Below are 24,981 nucleotides of genomic sequence, written 5' to 3' on the forward strand. Positions count from 1 at the left end.
TTGTCAACAGCGCACTCAGAATGAAAGCCTTTTCTTTTTAGCAGTTACAGACTTAATTGAGTATATTTTACTGTTCACTTTTCCAGTGTAAACATGCTACAGACTCAAAAACCCACTTAGAATTAGTGTTGAGTCTGGATACGGGCTTGATTCGGTGACAACGTGGCCCCTGGACACGGCCCCTCTCAGCAACCTACTGTCAGATCATGGCTGTCGCTATGTTCCCGAAGGCGCCATTTGGCAGAGCCTCCGCGGTGAACTGGTCCCTGCTCACACCCGGTGTGACAAACGGGTGTTTTAAGTCTCTGCAGGTCGGTCTTCACTGAGAGACGCTGCCTAAAAAGAAGAGGCTCGGTCTACAAACTGATGCTGGATTTGGAAAATGACCAAAGTAAGAACACGTCCAACGTCTCCGGCAGGTCCAGCAGTCGCAACAGCTAAGTCAGAGTTAATGGTGTGTTTTCATCCAACTCAAACTCTAAAAACCCAAAATTATGGACAGATGTTTTTGATTCATTCCAAAATTTGGGTGAAAATGAGTGTTCGTAAAACATAAAAAGCTAAATTGGTGAGGTCCTTTAACAGCTCCCTTTCTTTATCTGTCTTTTCTTATTCTTCTCAACATGTTGGACTTTTACTCCCGCAGTAAATGTGTTTCCCATCACGTCTCTAGTCATCAGCTGTATTTGTCTCTTTCTCTGTTCGCCGATGTCTTTTCTCTGACCCTGGGCCCATCCTCAGTCCCTCAGCCTGTCTCTTCATTTTCTTCGTCATCTCTCGGTCAAACTCAACTGTTTTTATTATGGCATGGATTCTCTCTCTCTCGCTCTCCTCCTTTTATGTCTGTCATTGTCTCTCTACCAGCCCATCCCCCTCCCTCCCTCCTCTGTTTTCACTCAATTAAAAAAATAAGAGCAAATATCTTCCTTTCCCACAATCCCCCACTATTGATGTCCGCCGCCACAAAATGAAGCCTGACGCCAGAGTGAGAGTGAGAGTGAGCAAGTCGGGGGACAAGAGGAAGAGTAAGGGGAGGGGGTGTGTGTGTCTGTCCGTCTTTGTGTACAAATATTATAAACTATGTGTGTATTTGTGATAATGAGAGACTTGATGTCAGCTTGTTAACTAAGAATTCAGTGAGAGTTCTGAGGTGTAACCTCATATTATATACCTGTGTGTGTGTGTGTGTGTGTGTGTGTGTGTGTGTGTGTGTGTGTGTGTGTGTGTCTATTGGTCCGACTGGGCCTTATTAAAAAGTAACTACTCCTGTACCAGGCAATAAAAACTGAGCAGCTTATGAACCTTGGTGCTTTGAAACGAGGATTAAACATTCAACTTTTTTTAAAATCTTTTTTTTTTTGAAGCTGCTATGGATAGACCGTAACTACAAGAGGCCAAAGTGGGAAAAACTGTTCGCGTCAGCCGCTCAGTTCCCGCATTGGCTAAATGGACGACACGAACGTCAGCAAAGTGGCAAAGTGGCTGCAAATCCACCGTCGTCGAGCTTTCACTGTGCGTCTAAATACAATCAGAGGATAACGCAGACAAACATTAGAAAAATTAAAAAGGAGCTACAATAATTGTTTGTAACTGGTTTGCAATGTAAAAACAAAACAAAAAGGCAGCTGTAAATATGTAATATGTTAAAACAAATAAATGATGTAGGTTTAATTTCCATTAATCTGGTGTGAACACAAAACTAAACCTTCCTCCTGTAAAAAAAAAATTAAAAAAAAATGGCCCCATCAGTCGTCTTATTACGACCCTTAGTTACGCTTTTAGTTCCATTTTATTGTGAAGTGACACCGTTTCCTGTCTGGAGCTGCGTGTTTGGTATTGTAACCATGACGACGAAGGTCCTCTAACCTTAACGAAGCACTTATTTTAACCCAAACCCGACCAAGTTGTTTTTGTGCATAGACCACCGCGGAAGCTCAACCGCGTTTATCGTTGTAACTATGGCGATGAAGGTGCGATACACCCGCCGCCATAGGGGGGGCGCTGCTTCGGGAGGCGCCCCCGTGGGTCGCCTCGGTCGGTACAGACAAACGACCTACGAGGTCGCTCTAGTACCGGGGAGCAACCATCATGAGTTCAGGTTGAGACCTGAGATGGTTTTCAACAAATTTATTGTTTATATGAAAAAATAAAGACTTTTTTGAGAAAAAATTTTAAGCTGCTCAGATGGAACCAGCCAACACAGTCGACACTGTGAGTACCAGGAAAGCTAGTATCAGAAAAAAAGGAACAGGCTCTGTAGAAAAAAGGAGGAAACCGACTCTTGTTGAGAAAATTTATTGTGAAATTAAAGCTAACGAGAAAAAGAGGCAGGACTTCCACCAACAGTCCTTCATTAATGTCAGATGTGTAGTGAGGGTCCACCTGGACGACAAACGTTTCTTTTGATCGATAGATTTTCAAACCAAAAGTAAATGAAGTCATGTGAAGTAAACGAACTTTGACAGCGGACATGTTGACTCGTCCCAGTAGCAGAAGCACCAATGGCTCCGTTCTGTTCAAGTGACCCAGCGAACCACGGACAACACCAGGACCCTGAAGCTGAGGCAGCTTCAGTGGAATTCAGCCGTCGCTGATGTTTCCGTTTACACCTGCGTTTTCCCGCTGTCACGCGTCAAGATGTCTTCTGGGACGATAGGCCAGTTGGCAACGGAGAGAGGTTGAGAGACTGAATTCTGGTCCCTGTTTGGTCCTGTTTGAGTTGCGTTTGGACTTGAAACAGAAATGAGGCTAAAGTTTTGTTTCCTTAGCTTTGTCTCCTCTCCTCGTCTCCTCCTCTCCTTCTCTCCTTCCCTTGTCTCCTCTCCTCCTGATTTATAAACATCTTTAAATTGCTGTCAGATATTTGGATTTCCTCCCGACTCGCACTCTCACACATCAGTTCATTTTCAAAGCGTCTCTCCCTGCTCTCCTCTGTTTTACGGTCCTCTGATGTAATGTAAAATACATTTAGCTGTAAAATTCCTCCATTGAAATCGCTGAGGCTCCAGCGGCTCCAGTGTTTCCTGATATATTGTTCAGCGAGCTGCGGTTTTTTTTTCAGATAGTCATCAGACGTTTGGCCCGCATTTCTGCCTAGCAACAGAAATCCGTTCCAGGAAGTAAAAACAAAATGTGAACTTCTCAGAGATTGTCCCAGAGGGTTTCAGTCTCATGCAACAGTTCATTTTACTGCCTGAGTTCTCATAGAGGCCTGAGTCTTATCTGTGAACTGCAATGTGGGGAAATGACCAGTTTCAGCCGCACAGAGGCCGTCAAATGTTAACCGACAGCCAAAGCAAACCTTTGAAAGTTCCATATTTTTCATTTTTCACGTTTTATTCGTCTGTCGTGACATGTGACTGAATGTAGCCTGGTTTGAATTTGAGGCCACAACTACAATTGGTTTTTCTTGATGGTTTGGTAAATATTCTGATGTCATCGGATGCAGAGAGCAAGAGCGGATGTTAGACGGTGAGCCGGGTCTCTTTGGAAGGAATAAATACTGGTTTCCTTGTACACAAGCACCATGAAATGCGTTGATGTCACTTATGTAAACTCTCAGATTGACAGTGATAGTTCCTGCCACACCGACATTCGCTGATGACCTCTAATCAACTCTGCTCTAAAAAAAAGCCATTTTTAAGCTTCCGTCGATGGATCCCTGCACCGGCTTTTCACATTAAAGGCCTTCTGGCGTCTCAAAAGGTGCAGCCCCCGTCTGGAGGAACTGTCGAGGTTCACTGACAGTGTAGAGACGCCATTGGTGTGAAAAAGAGAGAGTATTTTGCGCAGGGTGTTTGAGTGTGACGTGACTACTGATGGAGATGGAGGCTATTTTTACGTTTACCATGTGAGCTGACGTCACGTGTCTTCAGTGTTTTTTTTTATGCAGCCTTTTTAAGTCGCCACCTTTTAATTGTTTATGCTGGCAAAACCAGAATTCAGAGTATTTACAGTTGCACTAAACAGGAATAGGCTACAGACTATATTAAAATGTAAACTTGATATTTGCGATGTTTTTACCCAGGTCCCAGTTGGAGAGTAGAATTTCATCATCGAATGTGTCTTTCTTTTTTTTTTTCTACAGTTAAATTGTTGCCATCATAACTTCCGAGTATAAAAGATCAACTTTATTGAAATTTTGGCTGCAAAATCTGAGGGAACTCACACCAGCGTGGGTCACTGTGAGGGGGCCGGGCCAGCGGGTCGAGAACCATCATAAATTGGTTGCCAGCAGGTCTGAAACACCCACGGGTCCGAGAAATCTCTCGCTTGTGACATTACAACATTACGTACCGCGTGGCAGCACATAAATTACATACATACTGTGCACGTAAACGAAATGAATGGACCGAGGACTGAGCCAAGCTTACGTTACCACTTTTTCCCCGCTGGCCCTGTTTCAGAAATGAGACCGTGGGGTGTTTCAGAGATGCAGGGGGGCGAAGAAAGTGAAATTAAGTTCAAATGAACAGAAAGAAAACAAGAACACAATGCGCTTCAGGGAAAGCAGAGATGTAGAAATCAGAATCTTTCTGTTTAAATTCTCTCGGAAGGTAACGGGATTATGAGCAGAGCAGAGCTGAGCCGACTGCTGCAGCCGTTTGCTGTCTGCAGCATTTATCCGTTTGATTTGCCATTTAACCGCCGCTCGTTGAAGGTGACAACTCTCACTCAAGACATAAGCCACCGTGAAAACTTTTTAACAGGCCATCAAAAAGACAAACACCTGCAGTGTATTTACCTGCTCTGATGCATCGCCAGAGTTGGTGGCTCAATTCCTTTTGAGGAGCAAGGCAGCCTTGGTGTCGTAAGGTCTGTGGATAAATACAACCTCCAACTGGAAAGTGATTTGTTAGCATGTAGCCCGGTTCCTGCTTCTGGCCCCCACAGGGCCACGTTGTTGGCTTGTAACACTAGATCCAAAAGCCTTGTTTTTTTTCTGCTCTAGGATAAACAGGGCTAGCTTGGTTTCTACTTATGTTCCCATTTGGGGACAGTTTGGTTTCAATGTTGGTGCCATAAATGGATAGTGTGGTTTGTACGCCAGAAGCAGACTAGAGACACAAGGCCAAACAGGCCTAGACTGGGGGCCAGTCTATGGTTTCACCTTTAGGGCCAAAACGGGGCTAGTTTTGTCTCTAATTTGGGTTAAAAAAAATGGTTAGTTCAGTTTCTTTTACAGGGCCAGACAGTACAAGACCAGATATAACTAGTTTGGTGTCTTCTTCTTCTGTTTAAAAGCCTCGGTACTCTTCAAACAAAGTGGTTGTTGGATCACCGGACAAAGTCTGAAACCCGTCTCTCTGACACGATGCGACGTGGAGGTGTGAAAGTCGGCAGGGTTTGAACTTCCTTTCCAAGCTCTCCTTTTTCCTTCACAAAACCACTTCTGTGGTGGTTTGTGTGAACAACAAAGGGAAACACCACGACTGTCTTCCAGGACAGACTGTCTGACAGTGCAGACTGTTATCCCCATGTGTACGGTTCATGGCGTCAGGACTACAAAGGGAGGCCGTGGGATGAGGCCAGGCGGAGGCTATGCTAGCAGGTGGAAACTGTTGCTTTTAGACTGTGGGACAACACATCAAGCAAACTAGTTCATTTAAAGGACGCTAAGACCTTGATGCACATGGTTTCCACTACAGGGCCAGTCACAAGTGATCTAGTTTCCCATTGCAGAGCCAAACTGCTCTGATCTAGTTTCCAGCTTTTGATTTTTTTTTCCTGCATCTAAGAGAGACCACATTAGGCTTCAGGACAATCTGATTGGTGTTTAACATCCTCGCTAACCAGAAAATGAGCAGATGGAACAGATGTTGCCGTGATAAATACGTAGACCGGAAAGTCATGACCAGGTCCGTGTGAAACTCGTGAAACCCCAGCGGGGTCAGAGGTCAGCGGGTGGAGGGCTGAACTGGGGCTGTGATCCTGGTCAGGGTTCAGGCTTTGCCGTCGATGCTGACAGTTGACTCGTTGGAGGTTTTCGGGAGGGATGCCGATGCTCTAGGGTTTCATCCGGATTTTCAAACACGCACAGTTCAACCACACAGAGGTTATTATTCCACATGTCTGTATTTAAAAAGCGATCTGGACTTGTTTGTGTATGTAAATGCTACTTTTTGTAAATCTGTGTATTGTGTGTGCACTGTGCATGAATGTGTGTGACTGTTCTTGGCTGAAATGCTGTAGAAAGATGGATGGATACGGCAGAGAGAAACAGAAGACAAGAATTAATATGGAGCGATAAAGAAATGACTTGTGGAAATTGGTTGTGTCTGAGTGTGTGTGTGTGTGTGTGAAGCAGCAGTGTTTGGGACTTGGCAGTTCGGAGGGATGAAGATGAGGATCGATGGTGGGAACGGAGGGAGAGTTTTCAGGATGAACGCCTGCCAGCTCTAACAGTCTGCAGGTTCTGGAGTCAGTTTAGCGTCACACTAACCTTCGTGTGGAAACACATTGACTCTGTCAGTCTGGTCTCACTGTGACTGAACTGTACAGTAACTACAACAGGACCGGTGTTTCTTACAGTGGTCAGTGTTTTCCACGGCTCCCAGCAAAGCAGCCTGGCCGTGAATCAGAGTTTTACTCAAGCTCTGTCGGAGAAATCTGACCTGTTGGTGCTGTTTTCTGTCTGTGGTTGTCAGTGTGCTTCAGACTGGAAGGTTGCAGCAGGACTTGGATCCTGCAGGTCCTGCAAGACCACACATGAAAAGGTACAGGCACAGGATGTGTTAACCGTAATTAGGGACGCACCGATCTGACTTTTTCCTCCCTCGGTACCGATTCCGATACCTCAGCGTACTCTCAGAGGACTCATCGGATATCCGTGCTTTCATTTTCCCAAATTTAAACTCTAGATGCATGAAGGAATTGGAATTCATCATTTTTATGTGAGTCGACGTGAGACTGGAGATCGAGGCCCAACATGACTGAAAGAATTTTGTAGTGACACTGACAAAGACACTGTGACACTCGAGGGCCACGGGTCACGCGCTCAATGACCAAGACCAAACGGAGAAACGGTTTTCCCAGTTTGGTGTGGAAGAACCTGACTGGTCTGCGCAGAGCCCTGACCTCAACCCCATCCAACAGCTCTGGGATGAACTGGACCACCGACTGTCAGGCAGACCTCATCACCGACATATCAGATCCCCGCAGCAGGTTTCGGCATCTGCTGGAAACGCTGAAACCGGAAGAGCGGAGCCTGTTAGAGAAGCACATCAATGATCGAAATGTCAAAATCAGATGCGGCGGTGTTATTCAGGTGTCTACATACTTCTGGCCGCGTACCTGCTAGCTGCCAGTACTGGGCTGCGTCGGTCCCAGTGAAAATTCACTCTAACATCTCTATCTGCGTCTCCTCAGTGATCTCCTGGAGGATTTGGAGAGGAGTCCTCACGCTGCAGCCATCGCTGAGTGCTTCGTAGAAAGGGTGAGTACCGTACAGCTCTCTCTCTGTGTGTGTGTGTGTGTGTGTGTGTGTGTGTGTAGACAGTGGTGATATTGTTCTCAGTCTGCAGTATGTGACCAACCCTTTAGTCCAGAGGGAGATATCTCAACAAATGCTCACCAGATCTCCATCAAATTCACTGTGGAAGAATCCTGAGGATTTTTGGTGACATCCTGACCTTTTCCCCTAGTGTCACCATCAGGTCAGAATTTCAACTTGTACAGGAGAAAGATGAAAATCTAGCATGTAGGTTGATGTGGAATGTCCTGATCTTATTCCTGGTCTCCAGACGATGACCCCTGTAGATTTTAATGACACCATGCCCTTTCCTCTGGCGTTGCCCTCCAGGAAAAATTGTATATTTCTAGCTCTACACCTGTTGAGGCTCCAGTGATGTGGGTCTGGTTTCAGAAGGGGTGGGAGTTGGTTTGATGTCATGATGAAACTGGTTGTTGGGCTTTCATAACAGTCATAGCAGCTTTTGTGAAGATTGGCCTGGAGCTCTGTCCTTTACTGCCTTATCTGAGACTCGTGTTCAGTTCTAGTGTCTTGTTTGGAAAATATTAACTGTGAATCAAAATTAAAATGACTTTTTACCTGGAAAGCAGGCGGAGGGTGTGGCGGTAGTGTTTTTATTTTATTTCCCAGCCCTGAATAGTGTCTCCAGGTGCTTACGTAAGGCGGCGCACAGCAGAAAGACAGCCACCGCCAGTCACAGGGTCGGGCCCCCCCTTCTGTACGTGGTCTGAGAGCCAAATTACAAAGCTCTAAGAAAAGGGAATTTTCCCCACGGACTGCGCTGGAATTTCTGATTTTTTTTTCAGGAGTCACTGAAGCTCACTTTGGACGGATCTGAACTTTTCTTTTCTTTCTTTCTTTTAAAAAAAAATAAGTTTCTGTGTTCATTTGCAGGTAAAAGAAAAACCTGAGCTACAGGTGGTTTAACGTTTGTTTCAGACGGAATCTGCACTGAACTTCCTGTCTACTTCAGGGCAGTTGAGATTAGATTAAACTGTTAGACATGTCCAGAGCTATTTTAAGGTATGTGTGTGTGTGTGTGTGTGTGTGTGTGTGTGTGGAGTGTCTAACACAATGCTGTCTTTCTCTGTGACCTCCTGACTGATTGATGGACTGGAAGTGACGGTAAAAATAATTAAAAGGTCGAAGAGAGGGAAGGGAGAGTCAGAGAGAGAAAGCATTTGGTAGAGACAGAGACGGACTTTGTTACAGATCCTCTTGTAGCGCTCTCATCCAGCCTTGGTCCTGAGTGACCTAACCTGCCCCGACCCAACCAAAGACCTGCAGATAGACAGTAGCTACCTCTGTGCGTTTCTCACTGCTTGAGATAAATGTCTAATTGTATATGTTTCTTGAGACATAAATCGGATGAAAGGACGTCATGTATAAGTTACGGTTTAGGCTGCAGGTTGAGGGGAAAGATTGTGATTGATATCGACACTAACTGGAACCCTGTCAGAAACCTGCTCCAGTGTTGGAGTGTATCTGCGCGTCACATTCGCGTTTCCTCTGCCGCGAGTGTTGGATGGATGGGAACTGGGGGATTCGGATGTGGGAAAAGAAAGAAGTCGGCTCTGTTTCTGGTATTTTAATATTTATGTCGGAGGAGAGAGAAGGGAGTGGAATGCGACTCACAGCTGATTCCTCTGTTGTATAAATTATTCGGAGGAGGTCGTGGGTACTCGTGGACTGGGAAAAGAGGTGTCAGAGGAGGAGGAGGAGGAGGAGCGGGTCAGCTGATGGCGGTAATGCTCCTGTAAACGGGTTTTTACAGCCAACAATGGGCAACTAACGCGAAGGAGCTTATTACATGTTGGATTTAGCTGAATTCTGAATTCTATTGTTCACATCCTCCACAGATGGTTTTTATATGTAAAATCTACTTGACATTTTCAACACAAATATTAAATATTAAATCATCCCACGTGTTTCTTTTATTAACGATTTTGAGACCATTTTAAAAATAATATGATGTTATGTCTTTTTGTACATCTCTTGCGTGTGAGTCTTTATCACTCCCATGAGGCGAGTGATGAGTGATGAGTGATGGAGTGATGAAAGAAGATGGCGACCTCCTTCTCCCTCCTCCTCCTCCTCCTCTCACGTTAACCGTGCTCTGTCTGTTCTTTCAGAGCGAAGCCTTTGACATCTACACACTCTACTGCATGAACTATCCCAAGTAAGTTTACGCACACACGCACACACACACACACACACACACACACACACTGAAAATATATAATACAAGAATTCAATAGGTGAATATGAAATGGTGAGGAAATGGATAAAACGGACATGAATACAGTTGATGAGGTTACAGGTAGCAATCATTCAATATGTGATGAAGTAACTGCGCGTCAGAGCACAGGAGAAAAGAGGAGAGAAGAAGAAGAATAGATGCGAACACGAAAAGAGAAGGCACTGGAGAATCATGAGATCTGCCTAAAGAAAAAAACAGCAGACCTGTTCATCTTCACTTTACTCCAGTGAAAACTGGCAGTGGACGTCCAACATTTTTGTCCATCAGCTGCCGTAAAGAACCACTGTCCAGACTGCAGTTAAATTTGCTGTGAATATTCCTGCTCCCCAGAAGACAAGTCCTTTAAAGACCCCATGATCTTTACTGTAGCGCCACCCTCAGGACGATCCGTGCATGTCTCAGTCCACTAGCGGTAAGACCCTAAGAACAGATAAATCATCAGTGCTGTATGTTGTTTGTGTTATGTTCTTATTTTATGTTTTGAATGTACGTTTGCTGAGTGATTTGGATGCTGAAACCCGTTGACACCTGCTGTAAAGCCTCGACCGCGCACAGGCGTCGTTGGAAAAACTACATTTTTCTTCCGTCTGTTCCCGATAAACGGACTCTACTCAGACGCCGGGTGAGAGTGTGTGAGGTGTGTGTCTGGTTTATGACGAGAGTAAATGTGTCTTGGTCGAAATATAAAGACGAGTAAAGCAGGAAGAGAGGGAAGCGAGAGGTAGTGCTGAGGGCTCTGCTTTATGGGGCAGAAGAAGAGTTTGGAGCAGGAGCTGTATCTCATCCAGCACATCACACACACACACACACACACACAGACAGATGTTTGGCTGAGTGTCTAAGTTTGTGTGTGTTACTGTGTGTTTCACACACTTAAACTGTTGTCACAAAACCAAAATTTTGGTTTCGATTCAAATTCGTGGATTTCAGCAATGGATGCGGTTTGATACCAGTCCATTAGAACGAGTAAAAACACAGTCACGTTTCTACCCGCGGACTGCGAACATGACAGAGAATTACAACGACGCAGTAGGATTAAGAACTGCTATGTTATGGGTTAGGGTTAGCGGTAAAGAGGTGCACCTACCTCGGCGAATCGGGGATTCAATGCACCAGGTCGTTGCCTGGCCGGCATGCGCGGGCCGGGTCCAGCTAAACGCGGATCATTCGGTGGCGACGTCGGCCGTCAGTGAGGCTTATGGGTGACAGAGGCATTCTTCAGGGATGCACATGGCCGATTACTTCAATGCGGGGTTCTGCTCCGTTCGGTTGCGCCAGCTCCTGATCAACTGGGAAAAGAGGGAGTGCACGATCTATGGGGAACTCCACCAGATTTCCCCATCAGCGTGTGTTTTAAAGGCGGGAATACGACTGCACATGAAAAAGAAAGTTACATAAAGCCTTTTGTGTGAATCTGTGTGGGAGCTGTTTAAAGTCTGATAAATGTCCTCAACTGATGTCTCTTGAATCCGCATTGGCTGGGGCTGAAGAGGTTTGAAAAAGAAAAACATCTTGGGGTGTGGAGTCAGAAAGAAGTGATCTTATCAGACGGCCCCCCCGGCTCTGCTGCAATCAACAGGCTCCAGATTACATTTGCACCTACTAACATTGTGGGTAATATAGGTGCCAGGTTTGGAGGAGAAAGAAGAATGTGAGGGATAAAAAAAGAAGATATCTCTGGCTCTGCTGCATCCATTCTGATCCTTTCTTTAAAAACCCTCCATCGTGGGTCTGACAGCGAAGTGCAATGCGAGCCCCCTGGAGTAACCCTCTTGTAAGGAGGCAGGGCACAGTGGTCACAGCCCCTGAGGGGCTCCGACGATCAGATTAAAAAGTTAAATTAAACACGAAACTGTCTGGGGTCATCAGGGGCTGACGGCTTCCAGGCCTCAGCATGTGCAGCAGACCGAGAGGTGCTGTCAGAGGTCGGAAGGACAAGTGTCTGTGGTACTGGCCGTTTACTCAGAGGCAGAGGACGCCGACAAGAGCAACTCGGCAGAGCAGTCTTTCGGTATTAACGTTTCCAAAATACCCTTGTAGCTTTAAAACTCTTTTATCATGCAGTACAGATGTACAGCAGTGTGTCTGTCTGTTCCTCTGTCTCGCTCTTCGCCCTCTTTGTCCCGTTCTGCTTGTGCATGTGCGTGTAGATCTGTGTGTGTTTGTCTCTTATTCTCTGTGGAGTCTGAGTGAATCGCTGCTAATCTCACACACCATCTCCTCTCCATCAGTCTGACAGTCAGATGTTTGGCCTGACTGGATCACTGCCCAGCTGTGTGTGTGTGTGTGTGTGTGTCTACATCTGACTGCATGTTAATACACTTAAATCATCGCATACGTACACATTAAAACCTTCGTCGACATCCGTAAATGCCTGGCAGTGTGTGTGTGTTTGTTTAAATCCCTCCAGCGTGCCCAGCTTGTCAGTTTCCTTCGTCGGTGTGGAAGTCAAACCCTCCTTCACCTCACTCCGCTCGCTGCTCTCTGCCTGTCACCTCCTTAAAGCTCCATTAAACTCCAATAAAAATAAGTAGGTCAAATGCTTTCAGACCATCAAAACCAAGAAACTCTCAGTGTGGCTCCAGCTTCGAGCGCTGCATCGCTGCTTCTTCTACTGGATCATTTCAGGCCTCGCGGTTCCAAATGCTGACTTATTCTGCTGCCGCATGTTAGTTAAATTTGAGGGGAGTCCAAGACATCACGTTCATGTTTTCCCAGAGGACACACGAATCTATATATAAAGTCAAGGAACCGCACAAAGACTGTCACGTTAGTTTTGAATTAGGTTGATCAGTTCCTCGGTCAGAACAACCACCCTTACCCCCGAGTAACATAAATAACCAAACTCACAATAATCAAATCACAAAGCAAAGCAAATAATCATCCGTACAAAAAAAAAGTCAAGATAGCCCGGTTCACATCAAACATGTGAAGAGCAGCCAGGCCACACACACACACACACACACGCACGCACAGGCCCACACAAACAGACCCCCAGCAAATAAACCCAGATTGGTACATCTGAAGCTGCAGTAAAAACAAGCGAAAAAGTAATGCAATTAACCCAAACATGGCGGAGTCACCACAGGTGGGAGCTCCCCTGTTGAAGGGCTCGTTACTGTAGTTTGTTTACTTTAACTCAGTGTTCAATACATGCCCACCTGCTCCTTGGGTGTCTGGAGGTCGAGGGCGTGCTGGTGGTTCTGGCCGACCTCCGCCAGACTCTGCACGAGCGGCTCTGTGCTGCGGGCAGCCACTCGGTGCCCATTACTGCATTGGTGCTGCAGTACGTTTACCCACACGCGGATTTTTACCGCGTGAGGTTTCATCTTAGATGTTGAGGCACAGACTTGGCCCAGCTAGTGATCCACTTTTAAATGTGGGCAACAGAGTCTAAAACAGTTAAATCTACAAACGGAGACGCACAAGTTTAGTTCACAATTAAACCTCCCCGGCTTTGACGCTGTGTCAGTTCCACTATTTATCTTCGTTGCACAACACTGCTCTCATTCTGATATGGTTACCTCACAGTGTAATTTATGGACGGGTGCTCACAATTTACTGTGGCTGTCCAGCCTCCCCACGGCCCACATAATAATGGTCTATGTGGGCAGCGACTGCGATTTAGAGGTCTGGAACCGCAAGTTTTCTGATCGGAAAGTCGGTCTTGGTATTCGGTCAGTATCTGCAATTATACTGAACACATACATTCATTCAGTAGATACGTGTGTTATTTTCAAATCAGAGTGCTCGGTGCATTCACGGTGAGACAGTAATGTAATTACCAGAAGTGAAGACAGTTGGTCTCTGTCAGCGTCTGCTCTACATTTTTCCACTGTGATCCGCTGGGTCAGATTTGGAGGGAAATCTGCTGGATTGCAGGTTTGTGAACTCCAGTGCAGCCCCGCTGGGAACACGAGATGAGAGTCTTTGTTTGGTTAGTTATCCTCCATAAAAAGAGAAACACGCCAAATAACAAAATGGCTCCAGGAATGCAGCTTCTTTGCCATCTGAAATTGCCAAAAGCAGAGCTAAAGTGCTTTAAAGCAATGTTTTACTCTCACAAATATCATAACACTTTGTATCAGTGCAAAGTATCATGGAATAGGCTGCTTTTAAAATGACATTAACAGACGTGGATCTAATCTCTGTACGTAGATCCAGAGGGATGACTGAAACAGATGCTGGGCTAATTTATGCTGCTAAACTTCACTTGGATGTGCTGTTTATAATTCTGCAAATTGATGAGTCGTAGAGCCAGGGTTTTTTGTTTTTTTTAAGGGGGGGGGGCGTTCTTTGAAGGATGGGCGGGGGTCATGCCTTGAAAGCCAAGTTTCAACATAGTGTGGAAATGTTCCAGTGACGGTCAGATGGATTGCACATGAAAGTGAAAGTGTATCTACGGGTAACAGTGCAGGTTTCTGAGTTTAGATTAGATTAGATCCTATGTGGATCCTAAATGTTCACTGACGTCTTCCTGTGTCTTCCCTTCATCTTATTGAGTCCTGAGAGTCAGCGCCACGTGTCCCTCTATCGGATCGGATAGCCTTCCCCGCTTCCCTGTCAGTGCCCCCGTCTTTCCGAGGTTGCATTGGATCACGCGGAGGGCGTAAGGAGCTGTTGTAGCATGTACCTGATCCCCGATCGGTTCCACCTCTGAATCTTCTGTTCTGGCGACAGAGCAGCGAATCACGTGCGCATGTCAGATCATGGGCGTGGAAGAGATGGTCGCGGCGAGCAGCTCTTAAACTTTTTCCTCAATAACTGCGAGGAGTGTTGACTGCTTCTGACAACCAGCGCCATGGCCTGACTGAGGATCACGTCGATGGGGGCGAGCAAGGCGGCCCTTCTGCTGCTCTTCTGACGTGTTGTACGAGTCATGAGCGTCAAAGAGCTTCGCTGAAAGTGTACATACGCTGTAACACGATGCATTACACTGACACAGTATCCACGGTATACTGGTTATGTTACTGGCAAACAGTGTAAATGTCATCTGGACACTGGAAACTACTTTTTGCCAATATAAACAAAACCTAAAGGTGCACTGAAGGGGAAGGTAGAGAGTTTAAGAGGTTAATAGTATTTGCTGTGCAGACTGGAGGCTGGTGTCATGTTACCTCTGATTGGTGGAGATGAATTCGGACTCATGGGAGCAGCCGTAATTACCTACAGTCCGTGACGATGTGTAGGCAGAGATGAAAACTGGTTTCAATCTGTACAACAGACCAACAGAGACCGGCTCCTACGTCCCTCTGCCACCTACCAAACCGTTTACACACAACTGCTTAGAGAGTGTACACAACATGAGGTGAGTAGAAAAAATAAATTAACAAATTAAACTCGGTTTCACGAGCAGGAAGTGCCGAGTGTTTTCCTAAAGTTCGATTTGACGGCATCTGCCCGAGCACAGTTTCTGGGACTGTCTCTGGTCTACATTTTTCATATCTGCCATGTGCTTTGCATTCTTCTTGCAGAGGGTAGTGTTTATCTGCGGCTGAACTTAGTTTCCTTCAGTCTGACTTTTTCTGTGATCACAGATTACAGCTTCACTTCTCCGAGACCACTGCGGAGGCCCGGTGGTGGCTTTTTAGTCTGAACGCAAACGTTTTGTCCTCATACACTGGAATTCAGGATAGTTGCGCTTCCAAATGCCTGAAAACACTAAAGTACGGCAGGAGGTGCAAAAGTCCCGCTAGTGTCCCCTTCAGGCTGCAGTGTTCATTACATTTTTAGAGCCTTTTAATGGAGCTAAAATTTAAAGTTTAGAGTGAAGGTCAGTAAAATCTAACGGCTTCATCCTCTTTGGACCAGGAATATGATGATGCTGTGTTTTGAAAGTTGACACTTTGGCGGTTTAGACAAAAGCATCAGAAGTTCGTGGACGAGGTTCATCCTCTAAAGAGCGTAACAGGTTTCGTGTAAAATCCTGCCCCTCGTTTTCATCATAACGAAGCACAAGAGCCACAGAACTGATCGAGGGGGAAAGGTCAGGAGCCGTTAGAGTGAATAAGCAACGTTACAGGTGCATGTACTGCATTTGAAAAGGTGACAGCATCCCAGTAGCTGTTCAGGTATCTTGCCCTGGATCAAAGTGTTGGATGCACAGGTCGACAGTGACCTCAGCCTCTGCTCCTGCGAGGCAAGTAAACCAAACCAATACAGACCCAACGTCGTCAGCCACCTACTACACTGACATAGCCTACATCCTTATAATGACCTGGCTGCAGGTCAGGGGCTCTGTGGCAATGAGGAATAAGATACATCAGGCCACGTGTCAAAGGGACGTAGGACAGTGTTGTTAGAGAGCACCTAACTCACCGTCCTCAAATATCCTCAATGTTTTTCAAAAAACTGCACAGATATATAAATCTCACCTTCTATTAATATCTGACAAACCGGCAGATGAACAGGGTTTCAGGGTTTGTTCCTGTTTGGAAGTTTCAGGTTCAGATTCCCTGCTGAATACATCAGTGATGTGTCTGTAGAAAATATTACTGCTGCTCTGAATTCCTGGACTCCTTCCTGTGATTAATGTCTATCTTGAGGAAAGGCCTCATCTCTCCCCTCTAGCCCCATCTTTACCTTGACCTCCTTCGTCCTCTCCTCCTTCTCCTCCTCTTCTTCACCCCCCTTTGTTCAGTCTTCCCCTGTTTGCTGCTTTCTCTTCCCTGCCTCCTATCTCACTGTTGGTGTCCAAGATTCTTTGGCTTCACGCTGTGATAAATGTTTGTCAGAGGACCCAACAGCTGAAGAGTCTCCTCTGTCCTCTTCATCTTCTTTCAATACCTCCACCACCCCCCTTTTCCTCTCGTGTCTCCTCTTTCTCCATCATCTGGACAAGTTTTCCTTCACATTTTTGTCAAAGGATTTTACAAGAGCTGAGGAGTTTCCCCTCTATTCCATCTCTTTCTCTTCCTCCTTCTTCAGTTTCTCTCTGTCCTCATCTTCTCTGTTACTCTTTTGTCTCTTTGTCCTCTTTGCTTCCTCCCATTCTTTGTTCGAATTGTGATAAATTGTTTGTTTTTCCAGTCTCTACAGTTCCTGTCTTTCTTCTCTAAACTTGTAATAAATGTCTGTCAAAGCTCCAAACAGCTGTGGACTCCTTCATCGTCCCTTCATAATCTCCTCCATCTGTCTTTTTCTTCCTCCTCTTCCTCCATCATTTCTTCACCTATTCTCCGATCCCTCCTTCCTTCGTGTCTTGATGAATGGTCGTCAGAGGATTTCACAGTTGAGGAGTGCCCCTCACCTCCTGCTGCACAGTCATCATCTAGACCTCCTCCACCCCTGCGTCTTCCTTCGTTCCCCATCTCGTCTTCTTATAGACTGTCTCTCCCTCTGTCTTCACGTCGTGATAAACGTTCATCAGAAGAGTTGACGGCTGAACTCTCTCCCTCTCGTAATCTTACCTGGATATCCATCGGCCTTCTTCCAGGGTCTTTAGATTCGGATTCTGGTTCTGTTTATTGAGTTCTCACTGGGTCCTGGATCAGATTTTTTTCATTTTGTTTGAGTGAGTAAAGAAACCAACATATAAGCACTTTCATCTACAACAGATTCGGGCCGCCATGGAGTGACATTTGTCATAAATTAAGAGGTTATTTCATGATTATCTACTTTTGTTCTCTGAGTTGGATGCCCAAGAATTAGCTGAGTTGGGAGCATCATGGGGACATTAAAAACAGTCTGACATTAAAAAAAAAAAACAAAAAAAAAAAATGGAAGGGGTTGCAAATAGATATTAGTGCAAAGATGAAACGTGATCCAGAAGGGCTGGTTTGAGTCAAAGACATTAAATCATTGCACAGAGGTTTATAATAGTCTGAGACAGGGTTTTACATATCTTTTCCACGTCCGCCTCTACAAGGTATGCGGTAGAAATATGCAATTCAACTTACAAAGTAATCTATAAGGGAATGTGCGATTGCAAGAATGTATACTACTATTATTATTGTTATTATTGTCATCATCATTAACTAGAAGGGCACTCAGTGCATACCTCCACCAAGGCCAACTTTTGATGGAAATGATGTCGAAATGTGGAAATCTCGCAATGTTAAGGAACATGATAAAAAAAATTCCTGGATCCGCTGCCTCAACCGGATCCACACCAAAGTTTAATAGGTTTGTCCCTGGCCCAAGTCCCATCCCTCCACCAAGTTCGGTGGAAATCAGTTCAGTAGTTTTTGCATAATCCAGCTGACAGACACAGGCGAAAACCCAACCTCCTTGACAGAGGCAATAAACTTTATTTCCACAGCTCTTTTCAAAACAAATTGACAAAGTGCTTTACATGTTTGAACCGGGATCAAAATCCTTCAGGACTGCAAAAAGGCAACTAAAACCATTGAAATGACAAAAGAATACAAAGATAAAGTGGAATAAAATCCCAAACAATAATAGGAGATAAAAATGAAAACCAATTGATTTGATTCGCCGTGCACTGTTGGGGGACAGTGCACTGCTACGAATGCAGTCATATCTACTGCGGGACGGTCCTGTTTGAAACCCCCCTCCCCGCCTGAAGAAATTCATTTCGCACAGTGAGAGCTTCTGCCGTTCTCCTCTGTCCATCCGGCCCCTTCTCTGGTCCCTCACGTTATAAACAGGATGTTTATGCAGACAGGTGCTCTGCAGGAGCAGACTTTCAGTAATCAGGTTCTGAAAGATGACATGATTAAGTCGTGCACAGAAGATTAAAACAATGAATGTTTTCAGGATTTGGGGATCATGAGCGTGTTGGTATGGTAACGGTATTCTTGCTGAAGTCTAACACTGTCTGGCTCTCTCTCCCGCTCTCTCCACAGCTCGGTGGCAGTGCTGAGGGAGTGCATGAAAAACGAAAGCCTGGTTCGTTTCTTCCAGGAGAGGCAGACGACTCTGAACCACTCTCTGCCTCTGGAGACGTACCTGCTCAAACCAGTGCAGAGGATCCTCAAGTACCACCTGCTACTACAGGTGATACTGCAAATACTACCAAGTACTGCATGCAGTACTTCAAATAGCACCTGATCCTACGGGTTTACGCCTCAAAAACTACGTGTAGTATTAAGCTGCTGCCCACGGCTCCCACCGCTGCCACCTAATACTGCAGGTAACTCCTGAAATACCACATAAATTACTTCAGATCCTGCCTGCCACTACAGCAAATACCTCAAACCCTACCCACTCCCACATGCATTGCCTCAGATACCCCCAGCTGCTACAGGTATTACCTTAAGTCTGACGTAAAGTCCCTCAAACACACCTGCTACTTCAGCCGACGCCTGAAATGCGACGTGCAGACCACCACAAGGACTGAAACGTCCTGACTGATGGTTGGGGTCTGTTAAAAGAAAAGATGCGCACGGGGCTTTTAACGCACTGCACCGATCGTTTCAATGGATCGTGGTGATTATGACTGGACGGTGACTGATGAGTTGTGGTCGATTTACGGGGAGTTGTGTGGTGTTAAATATCTTGGGGTCTGTGAGGACTTTCCCAGAGGAAGCTGAGGGATTCGTGAAGCTCTGGAGGCAACAGGTCTGTATCCTGTCAGTAAAACTGGGTTTTTGGCTAAAATTACACAGCAGTAAAGCTTCTCCTCCCGCTGAGCGAGACACACGCGGCGGAGACGGAGGACAGACGAGGACACAGACTGCTCAGTGGGTCGCCCCTTCGGTTTTAAAGATGAACGGCTGTGGTGTGTGTCCCACATGTGTATTATGTTGTGAACTGACATCTGTAGGTTTTTATTTTATTTTTTTTTCTACTGTCGTCAGAGCCCAGGACCAATAAAACAAGGACGAGCTCGCGACTTCATCACGTTGGATGGGGGCCACTGCAGCCTGAAGAGAAACTTGACTTTCAAGTGAATGTTTTTTAAAATTTTCCAGAGCAACGGCTCAGAAGAAACGCGTAACTCTGAGGTTTCCCCGTAGCGGTAACGAGGAGATAAACTATCAAACTGCTCCGGCCACAAATGCACAAACACATAAACAGAAGCAAACTCCAACATGTATACAGATAAAACACGGGACTGGGTTGGGCTGACCATAGCCCACTGCTTTTTCTGGTGAGCTTCTGCAGGTAAACCTCAACGCTGCTCTGCTCGACAATTAGGTTCAGATTCTACAGCTGTGCAACAGAAAAAATGTTTAGAAGGAAACGTACTGACGCCAGAGTTATGTTTTTTTCCACCAACACGGTGTTTTCTCTGGCAAGTCGCAAAACGTCGACACTGAGTGCGTCTTCAGATTCTTCACTGACAGAATGCGCACTTTGATTTGTTTTTCCCTCAGTGTCCGCTGGTAACCACTCGTGCATTAGCGCACGTTTTTCGGGTCATGTTTCGGCCCCACGCAGCACGGTAAGGGAATGACGGTCCCCGGCGACGTGAAGCGTGAGACAGGAGGTTCACTTTAATAACATTTAACCAAAACCACCGCCTTTCACTAACCTTAACCAAAGTGCTGGCCCGCCACGTGCAGGACTCAGGATGTGAGTCACTGCACTTTGTATGTCCATCATCAAGGTTCCCGCTACAGCAGAACTAAACTGACACAAAGTGGGGTAGAAGTTCCTCAAAAGAAATCTGTGATGAAGGTAATACCTCAGATCAGAGGCGGGAAAAAGCATAAGACTGGGACGTCCCTTCTTTTGGCAGGGCCCTGTCTTTATGGCCCCTCTGACTCTTGGGGCCCCAGGCCCTGTGTCTGCGGGGCCTGGGTGGTAATCCATCAATGATAATACATTATATATAACTACTACTTTAACAATTCCCAGCTGTCGCTTGAATCCTCAGTCACAACCTTCGCAAGCATCTGAAGACATCCAGCCGATGGTCTCATCCATAAAACAGACAACACACACACACATATATCCATAGGAACAATACATGCACACACACACACACACACACACACACACACGAATTCACAGAAAGACACGCTTAAACAAGGACACACGTATGCAGCTTTTCCCAATAAACTGGAGTTGAGTTTCTTCACTGGTTCCAGTCCAAGCCCACCTCTGAGAGAACAGAGGGATGATGAAACTTAGAGAAACTAACACACACACACACACACACACACACACACACACACACACACACACACACACACACACACACACACACACACACACACACACTGTCTCTTAAAGCCTGGCCTTTGTTCTCTGATGTTTGCCCTGTATTATTTGGTGTTGTTGCTGCTCTTCTACAGTGGCCAGCTTAAACACTGGTCAAACATATGTTTGGATCTGTGCTGGGATTTTCCCATAATCCTCAGCTGGTCCTGCTTCAATCGTTTCTGTGATGAACTGCTGTGTCAGCCAGTGAGCTGGTGATTGTTTTGCTCTGTTTTATTCTTCTTTGTATTCATTACTTCAAAAAACATTCGTACATTATAAATGTTTCCATGTGTTTAGAAAATAAATTTCACTTGTCTTCCTATTAAGCCTCTTTCAGATAAACACCTGATAGTTAATGTTGTGGAATTTCACATGTTGGTCTCCTCTCTGAATTTTACATTGAAGGTGTTTTGCCTCTTCTCAGGAACTTTCCAAGCACTTTGACAAGAGCGCCCCAGGATACGAGGTTGTCGAGGACGCCATCATCACCATGACTGCGGTTGCCTGGTACATTAACGACATGAAGAGAAAACAGGAACATGCTGTACGGCTGCAGGTAATTACAAACAGAGTTTGCATGCTGCGTGCGGCCGTTGATACCCCGAAACGACGTCTCTGGTCTTTGTAAAGACAAATCTTTTGTCGGAGCAGCAATTAAAATCTACACTTGCTCTCAAATTTTGCAAAAATTTGAAACGTCGACGTGATCGATCGTCTGCTCTTAGTGTCAGCGCCGTGACGGACTGGTGACCGGGGGGGCAGCCCGCCTCTCCGTGAGCTGGGACGGGCTCCGGCCACCTGCAACCCTGCAAAGAATCCGCACTGGATGTTCAGTTATACAGCAAAAAGGGCAAGATCAGTAGGATTTGGTTTTTTTTTCAGCCAAGGGTCAAATCGTCGCCATGTAGTGGTTCATAAAACCTTTAGATAAACGCAGTGTTCAAGCAAAAGTCAAGGCCGCTTTCTTACTCCCTGAAACGTTGAAAGATCTGAGGTTTCACCGGACGTCTGGACTCCCCTCCGAGCCTCCGACCAGCTTCTCCTCCTCGGGCCTGTAGAGAGGCAGACAGGCAGCTGGAGGTCAGCCGAGCGACCTTCAGGTGTCAAACTCTACAACTGCCGCATTCCTCAACTCCTCCCAACGCGTGTTCACTTCGTTACACACACAGGAACATATTAACTTGTTCCATCACACACGTTCAGCAACCGTTACAGACCTGACTGTGTGCAGGGTTCTCGTCTCCAGCTCAGTTTTAACACCTCTCCTGTAATTTCTGCAGTTTTTCTGCTTCGGTCCTCGTTCAGCAACGTCTTTGGCTGATTTTATAGACATTTTCTTTTCTACCTCTGCGCCTGTTCCCTGTGAGTCAATTCAAGTCTTTTCGGTTACATTCAGGTGGCCCCAAAGGTGCCTGAATGAGATACGTCAATGTACATCAGCGTATAGTTCACTGAGTGTCGGCTGACGATCAGCTCTAACAGTCCGAAGTGGTTTTCATTGATATTTTAGCGATGAATTTTTCTGTGGTGATTTTGTTTGGATTATCACTCGGTGACGTCTTTATGACGATGAAAACTGTGCGAACCACCAAAGCACATCCCCGTAGGCGGGTATTTAAAGCCTAACCCCCGTCACCCCTGCATCGCTCCGCGTACTCTCGCTGTCGGAGCACCCCGCTGGTGCGCAGAAGGTTGATTACCCCTTAATCTCACTGCCATATTGGAAGATTTTAAACAGGTGCAGGTGTCCGCCCAGATGGCCTGTGAAGGTGGAGGCACAAAAGAACATAATCCACCCATCACAAAAACATGGAGGGTGCTTCTGCCTCTATAATGTCTGCGTGTCACTTTTTTTTTTCAGCTTCAAACCAGTCCGGATGTAGGATGGATCAAATTGTTTCAGAATTTGTTTTGTTTGTTTTCAACAAAATTTTCTCCCGTTTGTTTCCCAGTGTTTCCTGACGGGAACATCTTGTGGAGAATTTTACACGTGATCTAAATTTAAGGCAACAAAGTGCGGAGAAGCAGGGGTTTTGTTTTTTTGTTTGTGGACATGTACAGTCAGCAAGACGCCGTGCATAATCGGCGCTCCCAAAACACTATCTAGGGCTACCTGTTCTTAGTCAGAAAAATGTTACCAAGGAGCAAGAAGAAGACTTTCACACTGCCGAGTAGCAACTCCTGCTCGTATTGTCAGCTCTGTGACGCCACGGAGCCCAACGGTGACAGAAAAGAAGAAGTTAATATCTAAAAGAAATGTCTAGTTGAACCAGCGCGGCCCGTGACGGGTTGGCGGTGGTCGAGGGGATGTGAAGTCGCCGCGGTGGATGACGGAATAACGTGCCATTACAGGTGATGTCCCGCTGCCAGATGTTTGTAACTGAGGGTCTTCTCTCGGACGGGGACCTGCAAAAAGACGCCGAGGCAGCTGCTGGAGTGGAAGAATTTTCCAGCAAGTACTGAACTGTAGAAGATATAAAGTCCAAAAAACTGTTGTCAGACCTCTCAGTTAATCAGCAAACCGTGATGATGATTGGCTGAGCAGAAGATAAACTTGGCATCAGATGGATTTTGTTTTCCTGAATTTTGATTTATACAAATTTAAACTCTAAACGGTCCGACTAAAGCTTTATGTATGATTTTTAGGCCAAACTTTGGAAGAAACACAGACTGTCCGTATGTGACTTGTACGAAAGGTCTGGACCACCACCACTTGTTTGCTCATAAAAGAAATTGCGAGAAAACTGGTGAATGTGGCAAGTTCTGTCTAATCACTTGAATGCGCCACATCTGTTTTTCCCAAGGCCTGATGACTCCGTATGGAGCCACAGTGACTTAGAACCCTCTGATTTCTTCACATTTAAAAATCTCACTATAATAAAAGAACCCAGAGACCCAGAACCGGTCTTTTTGTATGGTGGTCTCGAGCATGTGAGTTGTACGAACAGACCTTTCATCCATCTAGAACCATGATTGTACATTTCTGTCATAGACCCTCAGACGTACAGGCCAACAAACAGAATGCAAGAGCACTGTTCGCTTGGCATTGGCGCTAATGTCCTCAACGCGTGTCCGTGACACAAGATCACAGGCAAGAGTTTTGTAGCTACATGGCACGTGTGGAGGACAAAGGATAAAACGTATGAAGCAAAGAAAAGGGAATCACACGCACAGACAGTTGCACACCCCATAAACAATGTTGCTATGAGAAGCATCAGGGTAATGTCATCATACCCAAAAAAAACAACCACTACCGCTACTTAAACAAGAAAAGTACATCACATTTTTGTTTTTACTGTTCTGAGGCAGTGGGTAATTTCCATCTTTTACACATTAAAACAAATTTGTTTTGCGGTTTTGGACCCCTCCCATACACAGAGTGGTGGATCCTGAAAGTGGTCGGAGAGAGTGAGGTCACTGAGAGATGCCAGTATTCCAGAGTGATTTATAGACAAAGTGTAGACCTCAACAATCTGTGTTACAAGCCCAAAGAATCCTTTTCTAGCAGCATTCGAAACATTTTACCAAATTGTACAAAAAATGTGCTTCCCCTTATTGCCTGGACTCATCCGGGTGGAGCTCTTCAAAAGTTCTTTATGGTTTAGAGCCTTTCGTGGTCATTTTCAGTCCAACAGAGATTCTCCGTGGAACCTTTCTGTACATTTCTGTACTGGTTCCACCCGGCTTATCGCATTGATCCGGACCTCTGTGGGTTTGGAGAGTTTGTCCCAGAAGCATCTATTCGGTTAAACCTCTGATCTGTGACCTTTCACCTCCTCCTCCTCCTCACAGGAAATCGAGTCCTTGCTGGTGAACTGGAGCGGGCCGGACCTCAGCGGGTTTGGAGAGCTGGTTCTGGAGGGTTCCTTCAAGGTGCACAGAGTGAAGAAGGAGAGAGCGTTCTTCCTGTTCGACAAGATGCTGCTGATCGCCAAGAAGAGGCTGGAACAGTTCGTCTATAGCACGCACATATTTGTAAGTTTTTCTTCTCAGTCAAAGAGCCAAAGAAGCCCCCAGTGAGACTATGCCATGATGGTGGTTGCGCCGACGTGGTCTATGGTTTGCTTTCATGAAAATAGCCACATTAAAAGATGTTGGATAACAAAAAGAAAAATCTGAAGCTTTTGTGTAGAAGTAA

General features: G+C 45.7%; 1 protein-coding gene across 1 annotated transcript in view; it reads left to right on the forward strand.

The window, feature by feature from the left end:
- The window catches only part of plekhg2 (pleckstrin homology domain containing, family G (with RhoGef domain) member 2), a 55,119-nt gene that overhangs the window by 10,842 nt on the left and 19,296 nt on the right, over positions 1 to 24,981 (forward strand). Inside the window, exons 3-7 of the mRNA XM_040130387.1 lie at positions 7,369 to 7,435; positions 9,604 to 9,650; positions 18,539 to 18,689; positions 21,268 to 21,399; positions 24,636 to 24,818. Coding sequence (XP_039986321.1) covers positions 7,369 to 7,435; positions 9,604 to 9,650; positions 18,539 to 18,689; positions 21,268 to 21,399; positions 24,636 to 24,818 — 580 coding nt within the window. The remainder of the gene's footprint in view (positions 1 to 7,368; positions 7,436 to 9,603; positions 9,651 to 18,538; positions 18,690 to 21,267; positions 21,400 to 24,635; positions 24,819 to 24,981) is intronic.

The sequence above is a fragment of the Xiphias gladius genome, chromosome 7 (assembly GCF_016859285.1).
Source record: "Xiphias gladius isolate SHS-SW01 ecotype Sanya breed wild chromosome 7, ASM1685928v1, whole genome shotgun sequence".
NCBI classification, from domain to species: domain Eukaryota; kingdom Metazoa; phylum Chordata; class Actinopteri; order Istiophoriformes; family Xiphiidae; genus Xiphias; species Xiphias gladius.